This window comes from Lontra canadensis, unplaced genomic scaffold (genome assembly GCF_010015895.1).
Source record: "Lontra canadensis isolate GAN:19392208 unplaced genomic scaffold, GSC_riverotter_1.0 scaffold28, whole genome shotgun sequence".
Classification (NCBI taxonomy): domain Eukaryota; kingdom Metazoa; phylum Chordata; class Mammalia; order Carnivora; family Mustelidae; genus Lontra; species Lontra canadensis.
The window spans coordinates 21,103,635-21,129,682 of record NW_022631022.1 but is presented as its reverse complement, the minus strand read 5'-3'; the positions used below and the strand labels follow the sequence as shown (position 1 = coordinate 21,129,682).

The 26,048-nt window shown below is 36.9% G+C and overlaps 1 protein-coding gene across 1 annotated transcript in view; it reads right to left on the bottom strand.

The window, feature by feature from the left end:
- Positions 1-26,048, bottom strand: part of ETFA (electron transfer flavoprotein subunit alpha) — an 82,162-nt gene that overhangs the window by 8,648 nt on the left and 47,466 nt on the right. Inside the window, exons 10-11 of the mRNA XM_032865129.1 lie at positions 6,037-6,102; positions 490-570 (exon numbers count right to left, since the gene is read on the bottom strand). Coding sequence (XP_032721020.1) covers positions 490-570; positions 6,037-6,102 — 147 coding nt within the window. The remainder of the gene's footprint in view (positions 1-489; positions 571-6,036; positions 6,103-26,048) is intronic.

Sequence of the window (26,048 nt, the reverse complement as noted above, 5' to 3'; positions counted from 1 at the left end):
CCTGGATGGTTTAGTCGGAAGAGTATCCAACTCTTGATCTCGGGGTCATGAGTCTGAGTGCCGTGGTGGGTGTAGAGATTACTCAAACAAATAAAACTTAAAAGAAAAGCTGTAGCATTTCTGGCAAATCTCTGAGTAAGGGTATTTGATGTGAATTTCTTTAAGGTACCTGCGAAATATGATTCTCGGTCATAATTACTTGAATCACTTCACACTGTGTGCTAATTTAGAACACAAGATGCCAAAAGCCATGTGAATATTTTAAAGACAAGTTGGACTCCTTAAAGGTAAAGTTATAATACTCTATATGAACTTTACGTATTTATTAGGACAACTTCACAGTTCAAAACTGTGTATAAATATTAATACATACACAGATACACAAACAAATACACAATGTTTTCCTATAATAGCTTCCTCTCTGACCAACTCTAAGAGGTTCTTGGATGACAAGCTAGATAACAGCCATCTCTCCCAAGGCCACCTTACCTTAAATAAATCAGCAACTATTCCATAATCGGCCACTTGAAAAATTGGAGCTTCTGGGTCTTTGTTAATAGCGACAATTGTCTGTGAAATAAAAACAAAGACTTTGGTCTTTATCAGAAAACATACCACAGATTGATGTTTCTACTTAAACACTCCCAACAACAAATTTTTATTGTTAAAGATGTTTACTAAATAAGATTAATTTGATTCATTTGTGCCAATCCTGTAAATTTAGGAATTTCTGGGTTTGCACATAAAATTATCTCCTACACCACCACTAGCCCATCACAGTATTTAAAAAGGTTTTAAGCCATTATTTTTCTAAGTTCTTTTCTGACATGAAAAACAATGTTTTAGGAAGTAACAAACTAGAGGAGAAGATTCTGGGAAGATGGCAAAGTAGGAAGCATCAGGAGGAATCTGTCTTCCTACCTACACTGTTAACAACAGCACTGGCAGAATCTGTCTAATGTAACCATTTTGGAAATCTAGAGTCTATTGAAGGCTTGCAACTTCCAGGGGAAGGCCTGCATGAGCTGTAGCTCTTAGTGCAGTAACAGGTACTCATTCCCCACCCCAATGGCAAGCAGCTGTGCACATGTTCTTACAGCTGCTTGTACACAGCCTGCAGGAGACAGAGTGGGCAAAAAGAACCCTGTCCTCCAGGGACTAGGGACCTGCGCTTTGATTCCGGATTGCTGCTACTGATCAAAAAGATGTTGCTTATTGCGCCTCCCCCATTGTTAGAAGCCCCTCCCCTCCTCTGGCTAAAGTTACCTCTAGCGGATTTAAAATGTCAAAGCACTTCTTCCTCTCTCCAATGTTCTTTTCCCCTTTTGCAAGCCAGACATTCAAGACTAGGACACTTAGAAGCAACTGGATATACGCGGAAAATTACAAACTAACCTCACATACGGGCTCAGAAAGGACACAAAAAGATCTTAAGTTTATACCTCAGGTTAATCTTTGGCAAAGATACAACCTATAACAACCAAAAAACAACAATAATAAATAAAAACAACAACAATAAAACAGCAAACCCTGGGGAAGGAGGAGAATCTGATTTCTAGGAATAGATTATTAGATTCAAATATCCAGTTTTCAACAACAAAAATCAAAAAAACACTAAGAAACAGGAAAGTATGGGACCACTCAAGGAAAACAAAATCAAGAGAAACTGCTTCTAAGAAAGGTCTGATGGCATCTCTATGAGAAAAAGACTTTAAAACAACCATTTTAAAGATGCTCAAAGAATTATAAAGATGTAGAGAAAGTCAAGAAGACAATGTATGAACAAAATGGAAATAGCAAAAGACAAAATCTAAAGAGAAACCACCTGAAGTGAAAAATTCACTGGAAAGATTCAAAGGCTGATTTAAGAATCAGAAGACAGAATCAGCAAACTTGAAAGTAGGACAATGAAAATTATCAAGTCTTTAGAATAGAAAGAAAAAGATTAAAGAAACGTAATCAGAGCACTTAAGGGTCCTGTGGACCAACATCAAACAAGCCAAAATATGCACTGTGGGAGTCCCAGAAGAAAGAAAAAGGTGCAGAAAGAATAAATGAAGAAATGGTGGCTGAAATTTTTCTAAATGTGATGAAAGACATGAATATAAACATCCAAGACACTAAACAAACTCCAAGAAAGATGAATTCAAAGAGACCCACACCAAGACACATTATAATCAAACTTTCAAAAGCCAAAGATAAAAAGAGAACCTTGAAAATGAGGACATGTGGCTCATCACATACAGGAGATCCTCAATAAGAATATCAACAGATTTCTCAGAAATTTTGGAATCCAGAAGGCAGTGAGCTGATTCATTCAAAATGCTAAAAGAAAAAAACTGTTGACCAAAAGTCTTATATCCACTAAAACTGTCCTTCCAATGACATTTTCTGCAAAAATTAAAAAACCCATCCTAAAATTCATATGGAATCTCAAGGGACCCTGAATAGCTAAAATAATCTAGAAAAGGAGCAAAGCTGGAAGACCCACACTTCCTGATTTCAAAACTTACTACAAAGCTACAGGAATTAAAACAGTGTGGTACTGGCATAAAGAGATATACAGACTGGGGGGATAAAAATAGAGAACTCAGAAATAAACCCTCACATATAGGGTCAAATGATTTTTGACTGGAGTGTCAAAATCATTTAATGAGAAAGGGACAGCCTTTTCAACAAGTAAATTACTATGTCTCCTACACGAACCACCAAAAGATCCTATTATCTCCTATAAAATTTTTTATGTGAAGGATTATAATGACAGATGAGCAAATTAAGGAGAAATAGTCCTAAAAACAGTGCTACATGTACCAATTATTCTTTTATTAGTAACAGATTATATATTACAAATGGTTTGGTATTCTCCATAGATTTTTTTTTTAAAAGATTTTTTAATTTATTTAACAGAGAGAGATCACAAGTAGGCAGAGAGGGAGGCATAGAGAGAGAGGGAAGCAGGTTCCCTGCTGAGCAGAGAGCCCGATGCGGGGCTCGATGCCAGGACCCTGGAATCATGACCTGAGCCGAAGGCAGAGGCTTAACCCACTGAGCCACCGAAGCGCCCCCCCTTTTTTTTTAAATTTTTTTTTAAGATTTTATTTATTTATTTGACAGAGAGAGATCACAAGTAGACGGAGAGGCAGGCAGAGAGAGAGAGAGAGAGGGAAGCAGACTCCCTGCCGAGCAGAGACCCCGATGCGGGACTCGATCCCAAGACCCCGAGATCATGACCCGAGCCGAAGGCAGCGGCTTAACCCACTGAGCCACCCAGGCGCCCGCGCCCCCTTTTTAAAAAAGATTTTATTAATTTGAGAGAGAGCACGTGCACACATATAGAGGGGAGGGGCAGCAGGAGAGGGAGAGAGAGTCTCAAGCAGACTCTGTGCAGAACACAGAGCCCAAGGCGGGGCTCAACCCTACAACTCTGAGATCACGACCTGAGCCAAAACCAGCCATTGGATGCTTTACTAAGTAAGTGTGCCACCTAGGCACCCCTCCACAGATGCTTCAAACACCACTGCAATTAAAGTAAAATTAAAGTTTTGACTATAATATTTGATTCTTATGTGGTGTTATTTTATTTTATTTATTTATTTTTTTAAAGATTTTATTTATTTATTTGACAGACAGAGATCACAAGTAGGCAGAGAGGCAGGCAGAGAGAGGATGAAGCAGGCTCCCCGCTGAGCAGAAAGCCCGATGCAGGGCTCGATCCCAGGACCCTGGGATCATGACCTGAGCCGAAGGCAGAGGCTTTAACCCACTGAGCCACCCAGGCGCCCTGTGGTGTTATTTTAATACAGTATGATTTATCTCTCTAGAAGTAAAATTAAGTTTCTACCTGCTTGTTACTCTATCACATGAAAATAGCTGAAACATATTTTAAGAGAATTTTGATACAGTCTGACTTAACATATAGGCTACAAGACATATGTGTAATACCCCTAGGTTCTCTCAAAAAGATGAAAATATTCCAGAATATCTGAGATGGAAACATAGTGTAGTCCAGGTAACTACTATTCCAGTCAAACATGCCATATGTATTAAAAGATGTGTGGTCAGAGACAAGAAATGATGGTTTCAGTATGAGCCTCAAATCCAAAGTCACAAGTACAAACATTTCAAATCACAGGCATTTGATTTGCATCGAGGTGTTTCTCTTCTGGGAATATGTAAGCCTGCTTCACAGGAACTAGCAGAGATTTATGTAATTAATGATGGTTAATGATTTTCCTGGAGGCCACCTAGTCAAACATCTGACATTTTAATCATGTGAAAGCTTTTTCATTCCAACCATATAAAAGTTATTTTTAAAGCAAAAGCACACAACTGTGGACAAGGAACCATTAAAGTATTTAAGAAGAAAGATTTGGGATGGTTACAGTTTTTCAAATTACTAAAAGAATATTCCTGAATTGTCAACTGTAAATGAGTATCATAAAATCTTGCTTGCATCCTAGAGCTCTCTTAATATGTCCTTATAAATTCATGCTCCTCTTCCTTACACAGCTTTTAAAGCAGATTGTAATCAATGATATTAATATGTATATAGTCCAGAAAGTACTCTCATTACATCGAATTGTTTCATATAACAACCAAATCTCATATTCTTCAAACTATATGATGATGTTAATTAAAACTGTAACTTGTATGCAGTGTGATTATTAGATTTAAGACAATTACTTTAATATTCCATTTTAGACCTCAACCAAAATTATAACCAGAGATTGTTGCATCTCCTACACAACTTGGTGATGACAAGAGCTGTTTTTTTCATTTAAGCATCTCCCGCATCTAGTACAAAAGTAAATGCTTAATAAATATTTGTTGACTACATAAACAGACAACATCTTGGCTCAAATTTATTCTAATAAACAGTTCCCAACACTGGTCTCCTTACTTCAATCGTTCCCTTTTTTCTTTAACATACTAACTAGTCCATCTCTCCCCTAATCCAGTCCTGTTGCCATGGCATGACAATTTTTACCAGGATCTTCTTGGCAGGAAGAATCGTTTGAGAAGCAGAATTCTAGATATGTCTGAACTCGCCCAGCTAAAAATATTTTTTAGGGTTGCTGATGTTGGAGTAGTTTTTTTTTCTCTTTAATGCAGCAGTAACATTTTCCCCACTGGCACTGCTCGTTTTCATAGCTCAGTGAAGAAAGCTGCCATCCAACTGTGAAATCTGACTGGTTTTGAGCCAATTCATTTAGAGGTTACAAGGAGGTAGTAAATGCATTTTTTCAAGTTAGAAGTTAAACCTGTTAAAAGTTTTATTACCTTTATATCAAACTTCCATCTGAATGGATAAAAGCCGGAGTGTCAGAAGCATCTCTGTCTTCATGAAAGACTAAGTTCATAATTCAAAGTGTGCATTGGTATGCATGAATTAATGTGTCATATTCTGAAATATATGCTCAGAGAATCCTTACACAGGGCTTCCCAATACAGTCCAAAGTAGCAAGTCAGCATCCAGTGTTTCCTCTACACATTATATTGCTAATAATTACTGAGATATGGAGATGCTCCAAACCTAAATGTTTCTGTCACACTTTAGTAACTTATCTGAGAAGAGGAGCTTTGCTGCCATATAAGGGTGGGACTTTAAGGGGACCAGGGTGAAGCAAACAATCAGGGATCAGAAACTTCACAAACTAGTTAGATGGTCAGAACCTCATCAAGCTCTATTCACCCTAAATTTTCTACCCATAGACGGTCAGAGCTGAAAGGGAGCTTAAACATCATCAATGAATACGTGTATTAGGCAAAGAACTGAGGTACAGACAAGACACATCACGTGGTTAAGCTAGGGGCAGAGTTGGGACTCAGGGTCACACTTCTTTCCATGACATAGCAACGCCTCTCCTACCAATGGTACAGCTTTAAGCCATGAACAGCACCTTATATTTCTTTCTATTCCTAGACAGAATATTAACCTGAATGGTTGAACGTACACACTGTAACTATATGGAACGAATGAAACCAAAATTTTAAAATAAGATAATTTTTCTTCTAGGATTATTATTGTGTAGTTACCTTACTGTCTTTCATCCCAGCTAAATGTTGGATGGCTCCAGATATTCCTACAGCAATATAAAGCTCCTGAAACAAAAGAAACCATATCATTAATATGTACTTATATATACTGTACTGTATCCTCCACAATATTGGCATTAGCAATTCAAGTCTTAGGTTAAAGATATTTTAAATAAAATAGATGCAATATGTTTTACTTAAATCATGTTTTCTTCCTTCTCTGATCTAACCCATAGTCTTCTTTTTCTTCTGAATTCCTATACTAGTGGTGATATAATAATAAATATGCAGATAATGAAAATCAATGAGCAGTAAGTATGTGCTAAGCATTTGACATCAACTGTTTCACTTAATCTCATAATTTCCTGTGAGGCAGCACTTTTGTCTGGGCTGCTCATTTAGATACCACATTTTAATTCATCACTCCGTATATATTCACTATACACACACACACACACACACACACATTCACTAGATATACACACACACACACACATCAATACATATCCATATACACCCATTCACAATATATATACAATGTACATATAAACACATACATGTATTAAAATATATTTTGACTTGTTTGCCTCCTCATAAGAGTATTTATTAAAATGATAAGATATAGTCATTAAACTTTCATATTTAGAACAAAAGTACAAAACAGCCTTAAGAGGTTCTAAACACAGACACACATACATGTGCACATGCATACACAACCTCCCTAAGAAATACAAACTTCTTGAAGGAATAGGCTAAGCCTATTTCAAGGTTTATAAAAGGACCCCCGGACTGTAGTTTCTGAGCAAATGTTGATGACATTATTTGCACTCCCCGCCCCGGCCCTCTGCCCCTAGTAATAACAGAGAATGACTACTGATTACTGCTGTCTGCCCCCTTACCTAAAAAATTTAAAGTGTCCATGTTTAGAAAACTACTAAGTGCTTAATTTAAAAGAGCTTAGCTGCTTCATTCTGTCTACTAGATACAATTAAAGTTTTAACTGAAAAGCTTTTCCCCACACATAAACTGACCAAGTCTGGCCTTGGGTAGGAGGTTCATCTACCACATAACCAAACTGACATTACGGATTTGCCACAACTGACAGCAGTCTCTCCTCAATATGAGTAAGGTAGAAGGCACTGAAAGTGGCTTTGTCACACTCAGTTTTATTACAGAGCAGATACTTTAAAGTCAATGACAGTGTTAGGTAGTCCCACCTTGTTTTCTGCACTGCTTATGATTTAATTTAACAACTGCTTGCTCCAAAATGTGAGAGCATCTCAACCAAGATTTGAGGATAATGTCATTAAATAATGCTATGATTTTTCCTAAGACATAACATGTGTGTCTGTATACAAGTCAATTTCCCCCTCTCTCAGTTTCTCAACTGTAAACAGAGGGGGGTATAGCCCCCAAACTAGAGATTCTTTAAAAAGCTTCCCAGGATACTCTAACATGCAGCCAGAGCTAAGAACCACTAGAAAGATGATCGCTCAGCTCTTATGCAGCTTAAAACCTAAACTCTTTCCAATAGGACCAGGCCAGGGGATGCTATATACCCAGGCTTTATCTTTAAAGGCATAAAGTGGGCACATCTGGGTGGCTCAGTTGGTTAAGCATATGCCTTTGACTCAGGTCATGATCCCAGGGTCCTGGTATAGAGTCCCATGTCAACCAGGATGCCTACTTCTCCCTCTTCCTCTGCCTGCCCCTCCCACCAGCTAGTGCACTCTCTCTCTCTGTCAAATAAATAAATAAAATCTTAAAAAAATAAATAAATAAAGGCATGAAGTGTCCAACCACTTCTAAAGCAGCAAGATACCATTATATACCCTGGGAAAGGAGACAACCTAGTCCCCAAAGTGAGTTCAATCATCTAAAAATGAGGTAGGCTTGTTTTCCAATTCAACTTGCTCTTTAGTTACCACCAAAAGCCTAAATATAAGTAGGTACAATTTGACCTAAAAAGATGTTCTTAGGCTGTAGGAAGTAAAACATACAGGTAAGGATTAAAAAAAAAAAAAAATCCCAACTCCTTGATTCTCTCTCAAACATATGCAATGAGTCTGTTATGACCACTTACACTTGGGACAATGCAATAAGACCCTGTCATACCTCATCAAGCATGGTCACTACCATAAGTGATAAACAAGCTTCTTTTCTTTGAGAAAGTACCATTTTTTATTTAAGACTTCAGGTAACTTCAATTGATAATTTCAACATCATTTCAGTTATTCTGACTGGCATTTCTTTCATTTAAAGGACAACCATTAAATTATTAATCAAAAAAAAAAAACTTATTAAATCTCACATTCAGGAAAACCAGGCCAACAAGATTTTCAAAGCAAGTTGTTTAGAAAAACAAACCTAAAGATTTGTCTTCAAGGTTCAGAGGACTCAGAAAACTGTCTCACTAACCACTCTTCCAAGTACATTCTCAAAGCAAGCACTGGAAAAAAATCAATAGTTCTGTAAATGAGTCCTTCTAACATACATGTCTACATTAAAATTCAACAAGTCTTAAAAGCTCCATTTGCATCATAAAATGCTAATAAAAAACGCTGATCATTCTGGCAATAAACATCTACATAAATATAATATAAATGAAATTTATTTTACACCCCCTGAGAAATGAATACCATCGGCTTTAACTATAAATGTCACTAAGGAAATTAAAGATTCTGGACCAAAGCAAACTGAAGGGCCATTCCTGCTATTCTGACCAGGGTTAAGTAATCCAAATGGGTTCACATGACCAACAGGCCCTCATTGTACTGTCTTATAAACATGATTCTCTGAATAAATATAAAAGCATTAAAACAATAACCAGAAAGAGTCCTGGGATTTGGGCTGCTGTTCTGAGATCTGTTCTGCGATCTGATAGCTCTCTCTGGCAGGAAGAGAGAATTTTTTCTTCTTAAAAAACATGTACAGGCAATTAGACTATTACCTTAAGATGCTTCCTTATGGCTCAGAAAGCATTTCTGTATTTCAATAATAATAATTAGTATGTATAAAACTCTACAAATGCTAATTTATGGAGCACTTTAGACACCACTTCACAACATAACAAGGCAATCCCTGCCCTGAGGCACTTACCTTCCAAAATCAGAAAGTAAGATAATTTGGATAGAAAAATGAGAGGTGATTTTGGAGGGAGCAGCAATTAAGGGTTCAAGAAAAGGTAGGATTAAAGAAAGGAGCAGACAGAGAAGTAAGGAGGGGAAGTTCTGGAGATAAAGTCCTCGAAGCCCTGCGGGGAGGAATGCAGAAGTGAGACGAGGCCAGCCTGAGTTGCAGCCGTGCCGGTTGGTCACCCCCAAATAAAGAAGGGGGACTGGTGGGAAGAAGTAAAGCCACCAGGGCAGTGAGAGGACCAGAGGCTATTCTGAAATGTAAAGAAGGGACAGCTCTCTTACTTCAACAGAAACAAGGACCAGCAGAAGAAAGCACAAATCCCTCTTCCTTTGTAACCACCTAAAAAAACTACAGCTGTGGACTTATCCGAAGAACTCCGAGGCAGGGCTCTAGAACACTTTACAGTGGGCTGAGATGAAAATAGGAACAGGGATTGGAAACTGCTGCATCCAGTTCGCAAGAGGAATATATTACTGAGGTTAAGAGCCTAGGATCTAGAATCTCATCGCCTATGTTTAAATTCCAACTCAGCCACCTGACAGACACAGGACCGTGGGCCAGCTACTGAACCTCTCCATGCCTCGGCCTGCTCATCTGAAAAACTGGGATTATTAAGTATCCCTACTTCGAGGGGTACGGTGAGGCTTCAGTCCTTAGCATAATAACCAGATACTGATGTGCCTTGAGGTTTGCTCAAATATTGATTCTCTCAGCCCACTTGCTGGCCAGCTAGGCTCCTGGGGTGGTCTCAAGGCCACCACATACAGCTGAGCTACTACACTGAACAGCTCCAGAGGGAGGTATCACTTACATCATACTATCACAGAACACATTTTTATTACAATAATTTTCCAACAGATGGCAGTAACGTAACTTGAGAAAGAGGTACGTTTCTCCTAATTCGTACAAAAAAGTTGTATGGACTAGAAGTACAGGGAAGCCAGAATCCTCTGTGGTACAAGAACACTGTAGTTTTCTAAGTATGCCATACCAGGAAAAAGTTGAGAGACACTAACTATGATTTATTGTTGTTGATACTGCTGTTATATCTTACAGGGACTATATAAAGACACTGTTTCTTTGTCCCATGTCCTCAAGAAGCTCACAGTCTAACAACATAGGTTAAGATAAAATAATAATAGTCTATAATCCAATCTGGGGGAAAAAAACCTAAGTATGTCAGAGCTCTGGTCTCTTATGTAAATGCTTTTAGTACCTGCCACTGAGAAGTGGAAAGGTCTCTGGAAGCAGGAAGCAGATCAGGGGATGACATTCCTCTGTAGTAATTTCTACTCTCTGCCAAACAGAAGCCCACTTTCGCAGCTTATCCCATCTGCTATGGCTCCTTAGTCCTTCAGACAAAATGAGCTTTTATTTAATTTTTTCAAGACACGCTTTTAAAAGCAGGTTTTATTGGTCCTAACTAAATGATAAACCTGAATGTCTGATAAACAGAAAGGTGACTGGAATGAAACCTTAACTACTTTTACAGAAATTTAACCAACCTATGGAATCAACACGGCCAGAGTATTCTCTGATACGTGATTTGAGTTTTGGTTACTTTCTTTGGAAAGAAGGAACATCACTCCTGCTTAACCCAAACCTTGTACAGGAAACCTGGAATTCTAAAAGGTATTATCTGAGTCCTATTCTCCAGAGGATTTTAGTGCAGAAGCTAAGGAGAAAAGTGGTCTCTTACTCGCACATTGTGATTTTTGTCTAACGCTGTTGTTAGATACAAAAAAATATAAAATGTGTGAGCCACATATTTAATTAAAAAAATTTTTTTTAAAGATTTTATCTATTTGAGGGGTGCCTGGGTGGCTCAGTCATTAAGCGTCTGCCTTCAGCTCAGGTCCTGATCCCAGAGTCCAGGGATCGAGCCCTGCATCAGGGTCCCTGATCGGCAGAAGTCTGCTTCTCCATCTCCCACTCCCCCTGGTTTGTGTTCCCTCTCTCGCTGTGTCTCCCTCAGTCAAATAAATAAATAAAATCCCTAAAAAAATTTTTAATTAAAAAAAAAAAAAGATTTTATCTATTTGAAAGAGACAGTGCCAGAGAGAGCGAGCACAAGTGGAGGGGAGAGGCAGAGGCAGAAGCATCCCTGCTGAGCAGGGGACCCAACATGGGGCTTGATCCCAGGACTCTGGGATCATGACCAGGGCCAAAGGCAGAAGCTTAACTGACTGAGCCACTCAGAAGCTTAACTGACTAAGCTTTATTAAAGTAAAACAAAACAAAAAAGTAAAACTAACTTTAATATTGCAATCTCAATTCAGACTAAGTACATCTCAAGTGCCCAAGAGCCACATGTAGGTTAGTGGTTACCATACTGGACAGCACAGATCCAAGATAATTTCAGAATAAGCTAAAGAACAGCTTTCTTGCAAACTCAACAAGGGTACTATACCACATGGTCTGAGAGTGGATCTAAAGATAAAATGATATTAGTCTCCTGCGTCTGGCTTGCTTGGATTGGCTCAGAACAAGATCATTTATAAGCTGTTTTAAACTCAGAGAGAGAACCGAAAAGGAAAGTCAGCAGTGTAACAAAACTGAAGACCAGCGTGAGAAGCAGCAGGATTAAACAAGAGGGCAGCCAACAGCTAAATCACAAATAGATGACAAAAGTCCATCAAATTTTAGGTAGTGTGGACCATTACAGGAAAGCCAAAGGCAGATGAAAACCACTGGCTTAATATGGTAAATTTATACTCTGAAAAGAAACTATTAAATTTTACCCTCTTGTAGGTTATAATTTTTCTTAAAACTCTAGAAGAACTGAAAAATCTATCCTTAAAAACACATTTTTTCAAAAAAGTATCTAAATAATGAGTAAAAATTTTTTAAAATAGAAATTTAAGAATAGTTGCAATGAAACACCAAAAAAGGCAAAGCTTATCAGAATTGTAGGATGCAGCTAAAGTAATACAGAAAAAGATTTAAACCTTTAAAATTTTTTATCAGGAAACAAGATTATCGAAAATTAATAAGCTAAGATCTCAATTCAAGAAAGCCAAAAATGAGGGGCACTTAGGTGGCTCAGTCGGTTAAGCATATGACTTTGGCTCAGGTCACGATCCCAGGGTCCTGGGACTGAGTCCCACATTGAGCTCTGCACATGGCTCTCTGCTCAGTGGGGAGTCTGCTTGTCCCTCTCTCTCTGCCCCTCCCCCTCTGCTCATGCTCCCACTGTCTGTCTCTCAAATAAATAAATAAAATCTTTTTTAAAAAGTTGAAAATAAATATACAAAGCCAATACATTTATTCAATCACTATTACAACTAAATAAATAAGATCAGAGATGGGTGATCCTGACTGTTCCACATACCCTCTATATTCTCAAGCAAATTATTTAACCTCTCAGAATCTCAATCTTGTGTGCAAAATGGAGATAAACTGTAGCTAATAGGACTGTTGTGATCATTAAATAACCCAGTGCATGTGAAATGTTCAAAATAGGTTAGATGTTAATACTTATGCTATTATTATTACTACTAAATGATCACTAAATCCTTAAACTAGAAGGCAAAAGACAGCCAACTGTTTTTTTAAATATATTTTTTTAAGATTTTATTTATTTATTTGACAGACAGAGATCACAAGTAGAGAGGCAGGCAGAGACAGAGGAAGGGAAGCAGGCTCCCCGCTGAGCAGAGAGCCCAATGCAGGGCTTGATCCCAGGACCCTGGGATCATGACCTGAGCCGAAGGCAGAGGCTTTAACCCACTGAGCCACCCAGGCGCCCCAAGACAGCCAACTATTATCTATATTCCAATTTGAAGTGGCAACAACCACCTCAAGGAAGTTGTTATTAATTTGATATAATTCTTCCGGGATAATGCACTGGGAAAATTTCTTTTAACTGATACTTACTAGTTTCTCTGCATATAGTACTGGCAATAAAGTTGGAAATTCTGCCCAACTTTCTAGATAGTGATAGCTGGCTTAGAAAGCTGGGGTAAATTTCTTTCCAAGATTCTAACACAATCTTATATAGAAATATATACCCCAGATTCAGGTACCAAGACATATCATACTGGTTATACAAAACATATATATGAGGCACCTGGGTGATTCCTGGTTTTGGCTCAGATCCTAATCTCTGGGTCTTGAGATCAAGCCCTATGTTGGGCTCCACTTAAGAATCTCTCTCCCTCTCCCTTTGCCCTTACCCCTGACTTGTATGCTCTCTCTCTCTCAAAACAAAACAAAATCCATATATATATACATACACATATATATGAAGTTGAAATTACATGAGTTTATGTTGTAAATTCATACATTCACTTTTTTCTGGAATTGGACAGTATTCTGCCTGCAGCAACTTCAAATCTGCTTTACTTTAAACAAAGTAGAAAGATTTAAACATTCACTTTTTTGTTTATATGAAATATGAATTAGTGGAGTAGCTAAATCTGAAGCTTTCAGAGCAGAAAAGCCAAGCCAATATTGCTTTATCTCTTTAAAAATCAGGTTTAAAATTTCTTTTCTACCAGCGGTCTCCCTTTCTAGATAGAGTTGGGAGAAGGAACATAAAAGCTACATTTCTTCAAAGACAGAAATTTGAAAAGACAACCTGTAAGTAATTCTAGAGCTTGGAGATCCAATAACAAATAACAATAACTTCATGATGGCTTCAGATAGGACAACAGTTTTACAAAATGGCAAATGCTTTCTCAACCTTCTTATTTAGAAGACTACAGAAGCATTACTTTAAACAGCAACTGTTACAGCTAAAACACAACACACATATATAGGACAAATGCCAGGTTAGGAGTTAGATGGAATTTATCATAGCAAATAATGTCTCTGAGAAGCAGATTAACGGAGCTGTATTTTCTAATTATTGCAAGTCTCCTGTGCATTAGTATTGCTATATTTCATCCTGTTGCTCATTTAAAAGGCCAAACTATTTCTTCTGTTTGCCAAATTGTGTTAAGTCTCTTCTCTTTTTGGAAGAGGCCCCAAAACACAAAGCACAACTCACTGTGGCTCTTTTCTCCAAGAGCTCTATGCCTGTGTTATGAAGTTCTCAGGCAGGATTATGGCTAAACTGAGTTTTACATGAATGGAGGACTTTACACATACTCTTGATTTGAAGCTGAACATATGTCCCAGCCATTAGACAATGCTCCTGGTACTAGGACTAGCTCAGGTTTTTATCAGGAGTCAAGATGGCATATGAATCATTACAGTTACACAAATTCTCTATGATATTCTGGTAACTACGCTGTACTTTACAAACTTTATCTCATATAACTATGACAACTCTATAGGATAGGAATTACTCCCATTTTACGGAAGAGAAAAGCATAGGCTCAGGCAGGCTATGTATTGTCCAATGTATGTATAGTGTACCTAGTAAAAGGCTGGCTTCTTAACCCAATTCCTTTGATTTTTAAATTCAGTACTTTTTTCTACTATACCACAGATAACTGAATATGATGACAGTACTGGTAATATGTTTTAACTGAAGCCCCTAGTCTATAAAACTGCAATAAATATATTTATCTTAGAGAAAAATCATTAACACGAGAGGAGATGAACAGCTAACTTAAGTTTATGTATTAAAAAGTCTCATCAATTTTACAGGTGCCTGGGTGGCTTAGTTGGTTAAATGTCTGCCTTCAGGTCAGGTCATGATCCCAGGGTCCTGGGACTGAGTCCCACATGGGGCTCCCTGCTCTGCAGGGAGTCTGCTTCTCCCTCTGCCCCTCTCCCCACTCATTCAATCTCTCTCATTCTCATGCTCTCTCAATTAAATAAAATATAATCTTTAAATATTTAGCTATTTTACAATTAAATGTGCAGCATTTACCTAATTCACTTCTATGCTAATTCCCGGATTTCCCACTGTGGGAAAATACTCCTTATGCATACTTGGAATAACAGAAAACCAAGTTTATTATCATATACTTTGCTAAAATTATTCAGATGATTAAACTGAAATACTTGGGAATATGCCATCAAAACAATTAGATATAGAATCACTCTATTACAAAGTTTTGTATTTTAGCGGGTCAAATAAAAACTTTGATTATCATATTTTTTGTCAGCCAAGATTTTTTAATTGATTGAAATCAGTTAAAACATGCTAAATTATATAGTCCTACATAGAATTTTGTAGTAAGGCACCTCTGACATTATCTATGTAATTGTTTTATTTTACCGATGAAAAAATTGTGGCCCCACAAAATAAACATGGCACTAGGACCTGACTTCCAAGCAATATTCTTTTCCCTCAACCAAGCTGCCTCTTTCCTAAACTTACTAAAGAGTTAAGTCATTGCTTCTGTATAGCATTGCTTGATCTTTATTCTAAAATTCTTAAGATAACTTCTATGCCTCATGAGAGCTACAAAGTAACCAGAGGAAAGCAATTTGGCAGTTCCTCAAAAAGCTAAACACAGAATTACCCTAAGACCCAGCAATCCCACCCTAAGATATAAACCCAAAAGAACCAAAAACAGACTCAAACATATACTTGTATGTGAATGTTCACAGAAGCATTATTCACAATAGCCAAAAGGTGAAAACAAAACAATGCAAGTATCCACCTGCAGATAAATGGATAAACAAAATGTTCATGGCATATTAATGGAATATTCTTCAGCCATAAAAAAGGAATGAAGTTCTAATGCGTGCTACAATATAAATGAAATCTGAAAACATGATAAATAAAATAAGACAATCACAAAAGGACAAATACTGTTATGATTCCACTTTTATGAAATATCTAGCAGAGGCAAAAATTACAGAGACATAAAGTAGATGAAAGATTAGCAGAGACTAGGATGGGGGGAATGGAGAGTTACTGCTTAATGGATATAGGGTTTCAGTTTGGGGTGATGAAAAATTGTGGACATAGATGGTGATGGTTGCCTAACACTGTGAATGTAATTACTGCCACCGAATTGTACACTCAAAAATGGTTAAAATGGCAAATTTTTAAAATTTTACAATAAAATAGTCATTAGAAAGTTATCACCCTTGACAGAAGTCTTCACTTAATTCTCTACCTTCAAAAAACTTGAAGCTCTAGAATCTTGTGGTTTTGACAATTATCAAAAACAAACAGTTTATATAACATTAAAAAAAATAACAATAACAGAGGAAACCAAGTACATGATTTATGGGAATTCTCTGAAGTATCTTTGCAAATTTTCTGTAAAGCCAAAACTGTTCTCAAAAGTAAAGTTCACTAAAAAAAAAAAAAAAAAAAAAAAAGGCAACCAGAGTTGTGAAGTTCAAAACAAGTTACACAAAGACTCCTTTTAGTACTTTCTAAAGCTGTAAGAATTTTTTTTAAAGATTTTATTTACTTATTTATTTGACACAGAGCAAGCAGAGGGAAAACAGAAGGAGAGGGAGAAGCGGGCTCTCCACTGAGCAGGGAGCCCAATTTGGGGCTTGATCCAAGGACCCCAGGATCATGACCTGGACTGGAGGCAGATGCTTAACAACTGAGCCACCCAGGGACCCCTAAAGTTCTAAGAATTTTAGCAGTGCTAATAATGTGGAAAAAGAAAGTGCCTATAATAAAATAATAACTATTCATCCAACCTAACTAGAGGCCCTCTAAATAATCACACTTCAAGGAAATGGAATGCATTCTTTTGTCCCAAACACCAAACCATTTCCCAAATTCCTTTTCAAACTAAATTTGGTTACTATCAATATATAACATTATATATTGATTATATATATAAAATAATTAGACTCGGTTGTTCAAATATTCTTTTGTAGATTTCAAATATTCGTATCTTTGGCCCTAAAGTGAACAAAAGGTCTGAAGTACATATTCTAAATGATCAATTATCCATTAAATAAACATTTCCTTCTATTAGTGTCTTATGTTCTCTGACATTCATGTGCATGTTTATCACATCTGAAGCCATACCTGAGAAAATAAGTTAGCATTTATGTGAAAGAACCAAAAATACAGTAAGAATAAGAATTTAGAATAGTTTTATTCCTTTCCTGTTACCACACAAGGATAGCTAAGATAAAGATCTGTTGTCTACTCATCGATTTTCATGCCAGCTGTTAAATTAGATTGACTGCCTATATGATATGTCAATTTATCATAACAGTGGCATGCTTTTAAACAGTTATATATGGAAAAAGAGTTCAAGACTCTCCAAAAACTTAAAAATTTCAACCTTACATATAAAATGGTAATGAATAAAAAAACCTCACTGATATTGGTCCTCTGGAATAAATGTTTAAAGAAATCAGTCTAATTAAAATTAGCTAAGAAATCAAAGCTATAATTTGAATGCAAAGATATAATCAGAATAAATTCTTAGCAAAAAAGTTTTTAACTACTGCACAACTGAACAATTTATATAGCCTTACCCCAGTTTATAAATTCTACAACTTCTCCACTGTCATTTTAAGTTTCACTGTCAGGACTCTGATCATCCAGGCCACGTAATTACCTTTAAGGAGCATACTTAGGGTGTTTTCTGGACTGCAGGTCCATACAGCAGTTTTCTCTGCCCTCTTGGGAATAAAACATCAATTGCTTTCAGCTAAATGCACTCACATATGAATATTTTAGTACAATTTAATGCTTCTATACCAACCCCAAAGGAATAGAGCATCAATTTGTGAACACAGTTCTCCTGGAGTTAAAAGCCAAGCTGGATAATGCAGTATGAAAGGGCTTGTCAATCTTTAGCTTTTTAGCAAGTCAGAAAAGCAGTCCATAAAGTCAGTCCCAGCTGTATACAAATAACTCTATCAAGTTTGTTCCTACAGAGACTTTTCAACATTAGTCAATTTTCAAAAGAGAAACCCCAAAACAAAATTTCTTGTATTGGTAAATTCCCCCAAACTGCTTGTTCACCTAGTAACTATAAATCTATTCTCAGAGTTAAAAACAGACTACTGATCTGTTAGTAAAACACCAAAATATAGACGAAGTAATCTACTTCCACTAAGAAGTTGTGCTAAGTGTAAAAACACATTTCCTGGGGCACCTGGGTGGCTCAGTGGGTTACGTCTCTGCCTTCAGCTCAGGTCATGATATCGGGGTCCTGGGATCGAGCTCTGCATCGGGCTCTCTGCTCAGCTTCCCCCTCTCTCTGCCTGCCTCTCTGCCTACTTGTGATCTCTGTCAAATAAATAAATAAAATCTTAAAAAAAAAAAAAAAACCCCACATTTCCCTAGCAGTAGGTAACAGATTCTTTAATGATTGCAGTATGCTTATGTTAGGATGAGTAGGAAGGTTAAGTCACAAAAAGAGCTTCTAAAGGCAACCCAGAGAAAAATATAAAACAGGAACTACCATTAAATATGCCAAAGCTTACAAAGTCATTTGAGCTAAATTCTAGTCATAACATAAACACGTCACTCCACTAAGCTCAACAAATACTAATTAATGTCCTAATAATCCAATGAGCTCAACAAATACTAATTAATGTCCTAATAATCCAATAATCCAATCAAATATGAGTTATAGAAGTCAGATTTTAATACCTGTTCATGATTTCAAAACAAAACAAAAAAATCTCTCAGCAAACAAGGATTTGTAACTGTAAAAATAGTTAACACATAGTACTTACACTATATGCCCTGGTTGTAAGTGTTTTACATATACTTATTCTATCTTCACAATTTCCCACGAGGGAATGACTATCATCACCATAATATAGTTGAAAAAACTGTGGTACACAGAAGTTAAGTGAAAGTTAAGTTACATAAGCAAGCAATTGTTATACGACACCATTACAGAAGACTTTAAATCTCATAAGAGATCTACTAAAAAGAGATGGCAAACATCACACCTAATGGTGAAACTTATTAGAAATTACTGGAAAATAAGAGACAGGATGTTTATCATGACCACTTCCATGAACAATGTCCAGGGAGCCATAGCTGACGTAATAAGAAAAAAAAAATTAAAAAGGATGAAACAAAATTTCCTTATTCCCAGATGATTTATGTATGTACAACACCCAAGAATCTATAAATAAAAGCAATACATAAATTACACTCCTACTTGTCTATCTACATTTATACAGGAATTACAAAACTACCTAAATAAATGGAGGAAATAAAATCATGCATCCATAATTTCTTTTTTTTCTTTTCAGCGTAACAGAATTCATCATTTTTGCACCACACCCAGTGCTCCATGCAATGCGTGCCCTCCATAATACCCACCACCTGGCTCCCCCAACCTCCCACCCCCCACCCCATCCCTTCAAAACCCTCAGGTTGTTTTTCAGAGTCCCTAGTCTCTCCTGGTTCCATAATTTCTTACTTGAAGAATTTCTGCTTCTGAGTATTTGCTACAATTTGTCCCTTCCAAATCCAGAAGTCACTAATCAAATAATCTTAAAAAAATTATAATGAACTTGTGTGAGTGCACATTTAAGGTGCTTATGAATCTCAGAGAGACTGCTGGTGTCCACTCAGCAGTTGTGTCTCAGCTATTTAACTGACAGGATTGTATCTCAGGCTCACACTGTATAACTATAAGTAACAAGAACACAAGGAGGTATCTATTTTGAGATTTTTTTTTCATCTTGTTGCTTAACTGAAGTCTTTGGACAATGATTCAGAGCATCTATTTCTGGAGTCTCGGGAGCCATGAAGAGAAAACTGCCCAACACCTCTCAGCATCTGAATGTGAGCCCCTTTACCAACTCCTTCCCGTGCACCCTAACTCACCATGTAACTCTCCCAACTCCCGCTATCAAATTTCACCCAGGCAAGTCCTCAATCAGTAAATTATCATTTTTAAATGGTCCTGGTTATTAGCTAAGAATTATTTGCCTTTATCATGTATCTTTAACATATTTTTTCATTATCTGTTTACAACTCATACATGTTTGGAGCAGTACAGAAGAAATATCTGACATTGTCCAGTATCACTGTATTCTGTCCAGAAAGATACTAATAAATTTAGTGTGAAACAACTAAGTAATTGATTTTAAATATTTTATATTATGTTGAAAATCTTGGTTGATTTTTATTATTTAAGGGTTTTGGGTGGACTGGGAATTAGTTATTAATTTTCTCTTTTAAAATAATAAAACAGATTTGGATTTTCATCAACTTTGATTTGATTTGATTTTCATCAAATTTGAATTTTCATCAACTACACAATTTCAAAAATCACACTAAATTTGAATAAGATAAACCTACATTTCTAAACAAAACTTTAACTGTGGAGTTTGACAAATTAATTCTAAAACTGCAAGAGAAAGGCAGAGAGCCAAGAACAGCTAAGACAATTGTGGAGAAGAGAGGAGAAGGAAATTGCCCAACTAGATAATTTTTTTTATTACAGCTTTAGATGTAGTACTGGTTCAAGGACAAACAACTGACAGGACAAAACAGAGAGCCCAAAAATAGGCTTGTGCAGGTATATAAACATGTACAAGGTGAGTGGAGGAGAAAGAGAATGTATAATCAAAGATTAGTTATATGAGGATAAAAGTGAAAACCTACTTCACACCAAACATAAAAACCAAATCAAGTGGATTAAAAGCCAAAATATGAAAAGCAAACTTTACAAGTTTTAGGAAAAAAAGGGAGCCGGGGTGGTTTAGTCAGTTAAGGATCTGCCTTCGACTCAGGTCATAATCCCAGGGTCCTGGGATAGAGTCCTACATCAGGCTCCCTGCTGAGCAGGGAGTCTGCTACCCCCTCTATCCCCCCCCCAACCCGCTCATGCTCACTCTCTCTTTCAAAAATAAATAAATAAAATCTTGAAAAATAAAAGTTTTAGGAAAAAAACACAGGTGAATATAGTTATGACCTTGTCTTAGGAAAGATTCCCTAACACACACATGGCAGATACTAAAAAGGACAAATTAAGTTCAACCACATTAAAATTAAAAGCTGTTTATCAAAAGCCGTAATTTTAAAAAGGGAAAGACAGCTAAAAACTGAAAATTTATGCCACACACATAACCAACAAAAGACTCGTACCCAAAACATATTAAAAACTTCCAAGAACGGATATGAAAAAAATTCAATAGCAAAATGGGCAAAAAGATATGAACAAAAATTCAGAAGGGAAAAAAATCATTAAGAGATTATTTGGGATGCCTGGGTGGCTCAGGGTCCTGGGATCAAGACCCACATCAGGCTCCTTGCTCAGCAGAGAGCCTACTTCTCCCTTTCCCCCTGCCTGCCACTCTGCCTACTTGTGACCTCTATCTCTCTGTCGATAAATAAAATCTTAAAAAAAAAAAAAAAGGAAAAACAACTGTGGCAAATACATGTAACATAAAATTTACCATCTTAATCACTGTTAGGAGCAGTTCTGTGGCATTAAGTATACTCACCTTGTTATGCAACCATTACTGCTATCTCCAGAACGGCAAAACTTTAAAAAACCAAAAGTACCAAGGTTCAAAGAGGATGGGAGTAAAAGTAAAGGTACGTTTTATTAACTGCTGGTAAATATAAAGAGCTACTGTGGTTGACCCTTCATCAACATCTGGTAAGCTGACTTCCTATAATTGAGCAAAGTTACATTCAGGCTTACTTCCCTAGGGAAACACTAACATACAAGGAGACATAAGAATCTTCAAAGCAACATTATTTGTAACAGCAGGAATTATAAACTACCTAAATAAGCATCCATTATTGGGAAAATGGGTGAAGTGTGACATATTTATTTAATAGGATACCATACATCAATGAAACACAAATGAAGAACTGCTACCTGAATTAAAATGGATGACTCTCACAAACATTAGACTAAAAAACATAAAGAACACATACAGTATGCTGTTGCTGTAAAGTTTTAAAAATGTATACAAAACAATGTAACCTATCAGTGTTTCCCAATTTTTTTATATCATGGAACACAGCATGCGAACGTAGCATGTATGTGGTATCCTGGGTTACGTGAACAAGTCTAGTCACAATAATAATGTTTTATTATGTTCCAAAGACTGAGAGGATCAACATCTTGGCACACCTGTAAATCATGCACAGTACTCAAGTTGAAAAGTTCAGCTATATACTGTTTAGGGAACTGTAGATATACAGTAAAAGTATTGAAATCATCATCAAATTTAGGTAATAGTTACTTTTGAGGGAAAGGAAGGATATGTATTAAAGTACACAGGGGCTTTAAACTGTATTATAATATTGTTTCTTAAGTTTAGTAGTAAAAACAAAGGTGTATTCTGTATTCTTTATCTATCTATACACACACACACACACACACACACACACACATTTTTTTTGTTTTTTTTTTTTTAAGTAAATAGAAAAAAAGATTAGCCTACCAAGAGACATGAAAACCTAGAGGGAAAAGAGGCTGCTGGATAGACAAAGAGTTTTTCTTTTTAAGATTATAAAAAAAGGAGCCAGTAGAGAGGGAGAGGTTCTGAACCCAGAACATGGGGGTAAAAAATGGAATACTGTCCTGAAGGAGGTAGGAAGTAATGAGATCCAAGGATACAGGTAGAGAGAATGAGCATTAAATTAGAAAAGGCTCACCTCTTTCTTTGATGTATATAAGTTAAGTTGTATTGTTTTGCTTTTAGAGAGAGGACAGTAAGTTGGCTTGTGAAGTAGAAGAAAAGATCAGTGCCTAAGAATAAGGGGAAAAGTAATAAATAAGGAGTTTCTAAAATTTGTCCAATTTAAGATAATGCTCATATATACTAACAGAGGACAAAATCAAAATTCAGTTCAGGAGATCTATTTGTGGAGAAGTGAGGCTACGCAATTCATCAGTTTTTCCTGGACAAGTAGTTTTCAAAATGTGCTCAGGGCTCTAGTCATTCTGCAGAGGGGCCAATAGAGACTCCTTCAGAAAAATGAGAAAGAAAAGAGCTACGTTAGCAGCACTTGAGGTTACACCACTCCATTGCAACTCCACTCTTCCTATTATTCATAGGGCTTCCTGACAAGAGTTCACCTGAAGAAGGGTTCTACAACTAACTCACTACTACTCTGAAATTTTATCCTGGAAAAGTCAGAGCAGCAAGCCCCAAACCAAATAATTCTGGCTCCTTATGAAATGCATTTAAATATTGGGCAATTGGCTGACATTGAGGGACATTATATATCTAAAAAACAAAAAAAAACAAAAAAACACAGCCTTATGAAACCACTGTCCTATTTATAGTAAGGACATTGTTGAGGATGTTAATAGTGTCCTCTATAATAAGGGCTCAAGGGATAAATCTCTCTCTTTCTGATCTTGATACCAGGCCAAATTATCCTTCCCATGTGCAGTAAGTTTGTGTTTAACCTTAGGGACACTGTAAATCAGGACACTGATCTTATTTCCCAATATGAACAGGCTTTCAGAAAACCTAGTGCCAGATTTGCACACTGGATCTGCAAATGAATAGAATGATACAGAATTTATTTCTTTAAAACCTCTCTCCCAGTTTTAACATATTTCCAACCTTTGTTTATCTGAGTTTTCTCAAGACCAAACTGTCACCCAGTGACTCCCCTGAAGAGACAAAGGCAGTTTGGTTACTACAGGTATGGGGGGGGGGGCGGAATAGGAGTAGGAACACTAAGGGTACAGAAGGCCTGCCCAAGACTGAGGTTAAATAAGAAGTGAGAGTTAGGGGCACCTGGGTGGCTCACTGGGTTAAAGCCTCTGCCTTTGGCTCGGGTCATGATCTCAAGGTCCTGGGATCAAGCCCAGCATTGGCTCTCCGCTCAGCAGGGAGCCTGCTTCCCCGGCCCCTTCTGCCTGCCTCTCTGCCTACTTGTGATCTCTGTCTGTCAAATAAATAAATAAAATATTAAAAAAAAAAAAAAAAGAAGTGAGTTACTCCTTACTACAAACATGAGACTAAAGGTTAAAGACCTATGACAACTAAATGCAATACCTAACCCTAAACTGGATTCTGTATGGAGATCGGACAATACTACAATGAGCATTATGAAACTAAATGAGAAAACTGAATATCCCATTAGAATATGGAAAACAAATTACAATTTAAATTGACGAAGTCCAAATGCAGAATGTAAGTGTACTCTGGAGTGTAAGAGAATATTTCTATTCTTAGAAAATACACACTAAAGGGGCACTGGGTGGCTCAGCTGCTTAAGTGTTTGACTCATAATTTTGACTCAGGTCATGATCTCATGTCTTATGGAATTGAGCCCCACGTTGGTCTCCATGCTCAGTGGGGAGTCTGCTTGAGTTTCTCCCTCTCCCCCCCACTATGCTTGCTCTCTCTCTCTCAAATAAATTAATAAAAGAAATACACAATTTAAGTATTCAGAGATCAAGATGTTACTGTCATATGTTCAGGGGAAAAAAAAAAACCCTGTGTGTCTATGTGTATATACATACACACTGTACTGTTTCTAATTTTCAACTTTTTATAAGTTTGACATTATTTCCAAATAAAAAGTTAATTAAAAAATAAAGACTATGGGGCACTTGGGTGGCTCAGTGGGTTAAAGCCTCTGCCTTCAGCTCATGATCTCAGGGTCCTGGGATCAAGCCCCGTATCGGGCTCTCTGCTTCCCTCTCCCTCTCTCTTTCTCTCTCTCTCTCTACCTACTTGCGATCTCTGTCAAATAAATCAATAAAATCTTTAAAAAAAAAATAAAGACTAATATAGAAGAACTTGTTGTAATAGTAAGCTATAGATTAGTGGTTCCCCATAACTAGGTCCGAATTCTTGCAGGGAACATGAATCCATAAACATACTAAGAACTGTTCTATCTTCTGTATGCATGTATAAACAGTTGTGAATGATACAAATGTATTTAAAAGTATAACTAAACTCATGGCATCTTTTTTCTAGTTTCTCAATTGGTAATAAAACTTTTGTGAAGGTAACAAAATTTGCCTTTATGTCCCCTTACTTGAATAGGGAATTTTTACTGTTTTCATCAGAGACAACCACAGTGATGCTTCCCATAGCTATTACCAAATGGCAACAAAATAGAACACAGGATCTTCAAAGAATATAAAGTTGAGAGGAATGTAAATAGAAAAAAATCAAGCTTTAAAAGATTCAAGAGACTTTAATTGTGGAGAACAAAAACCCAAATTTAATAATGACAGTGTTCAGCTTTAAACACAAAGAACAATTCATTATTATTAGACAGGGGAGACATGGTTTAATAGACAATAGAGGTGAAGGAGAAGTTTGGAAGTCCACAAGTGTAATACATGCCAACACTGAGATATGCCTGCCAAAAACCTAATGCAATATTAAGTAGCATTAATTAAAATACTATTTAGGAAGACGATAATCTAATTCTGTACTCATCAGAGTACATGTGAAGTAATGCATTTGATTCTGGCCTTAGGACTCCTGCACATGGTCTTGAGGGAACTGCTTGTGTCAGACTAAATAAACCTTCCTGCAGAGAAAAATCATGAAAACTTGTTAAAATACAGACAAGAACTATGTAAATACTTTGGAGATCAACCAAGACAGACAGCACTTAAGAAGGCTGAATTCTGTAGGGGAGGGAAGCACAAGATGAATTTACCCTGTACCACTTTCTCCCTTGGGGCATTTGCAGATTTCTCACAGGGGATAGAAGCCAATCAGAAAGCAGTTGTTACAGACAGAAACCTGCAGTCTTATTAGTCGAGGAAACACACAATTTGTGGCTGCCACATTTGCTGGAAAGGAAGGAAAAAATTCCAGAAAGAGAACCACACACTCTACATATACACTCTGCTTAAAACTCTGGTGACCCCCATATTAGAGATGTGCAAGGTGGCTTCTTAGTTGTCTGGCTAGTACTGAAAGAGAAAACAGTTTGGAGTTTCAGTTTTGTTTTGTGTTTTGTGCTTTAGTTGTATTTGTCCAGAATCAATACCAACTAATTATTGAAGAATTCCTTTATGTGAATGCTTGGCAACAAGAATGGTGCTGAAATAAATACTCAGGATTAA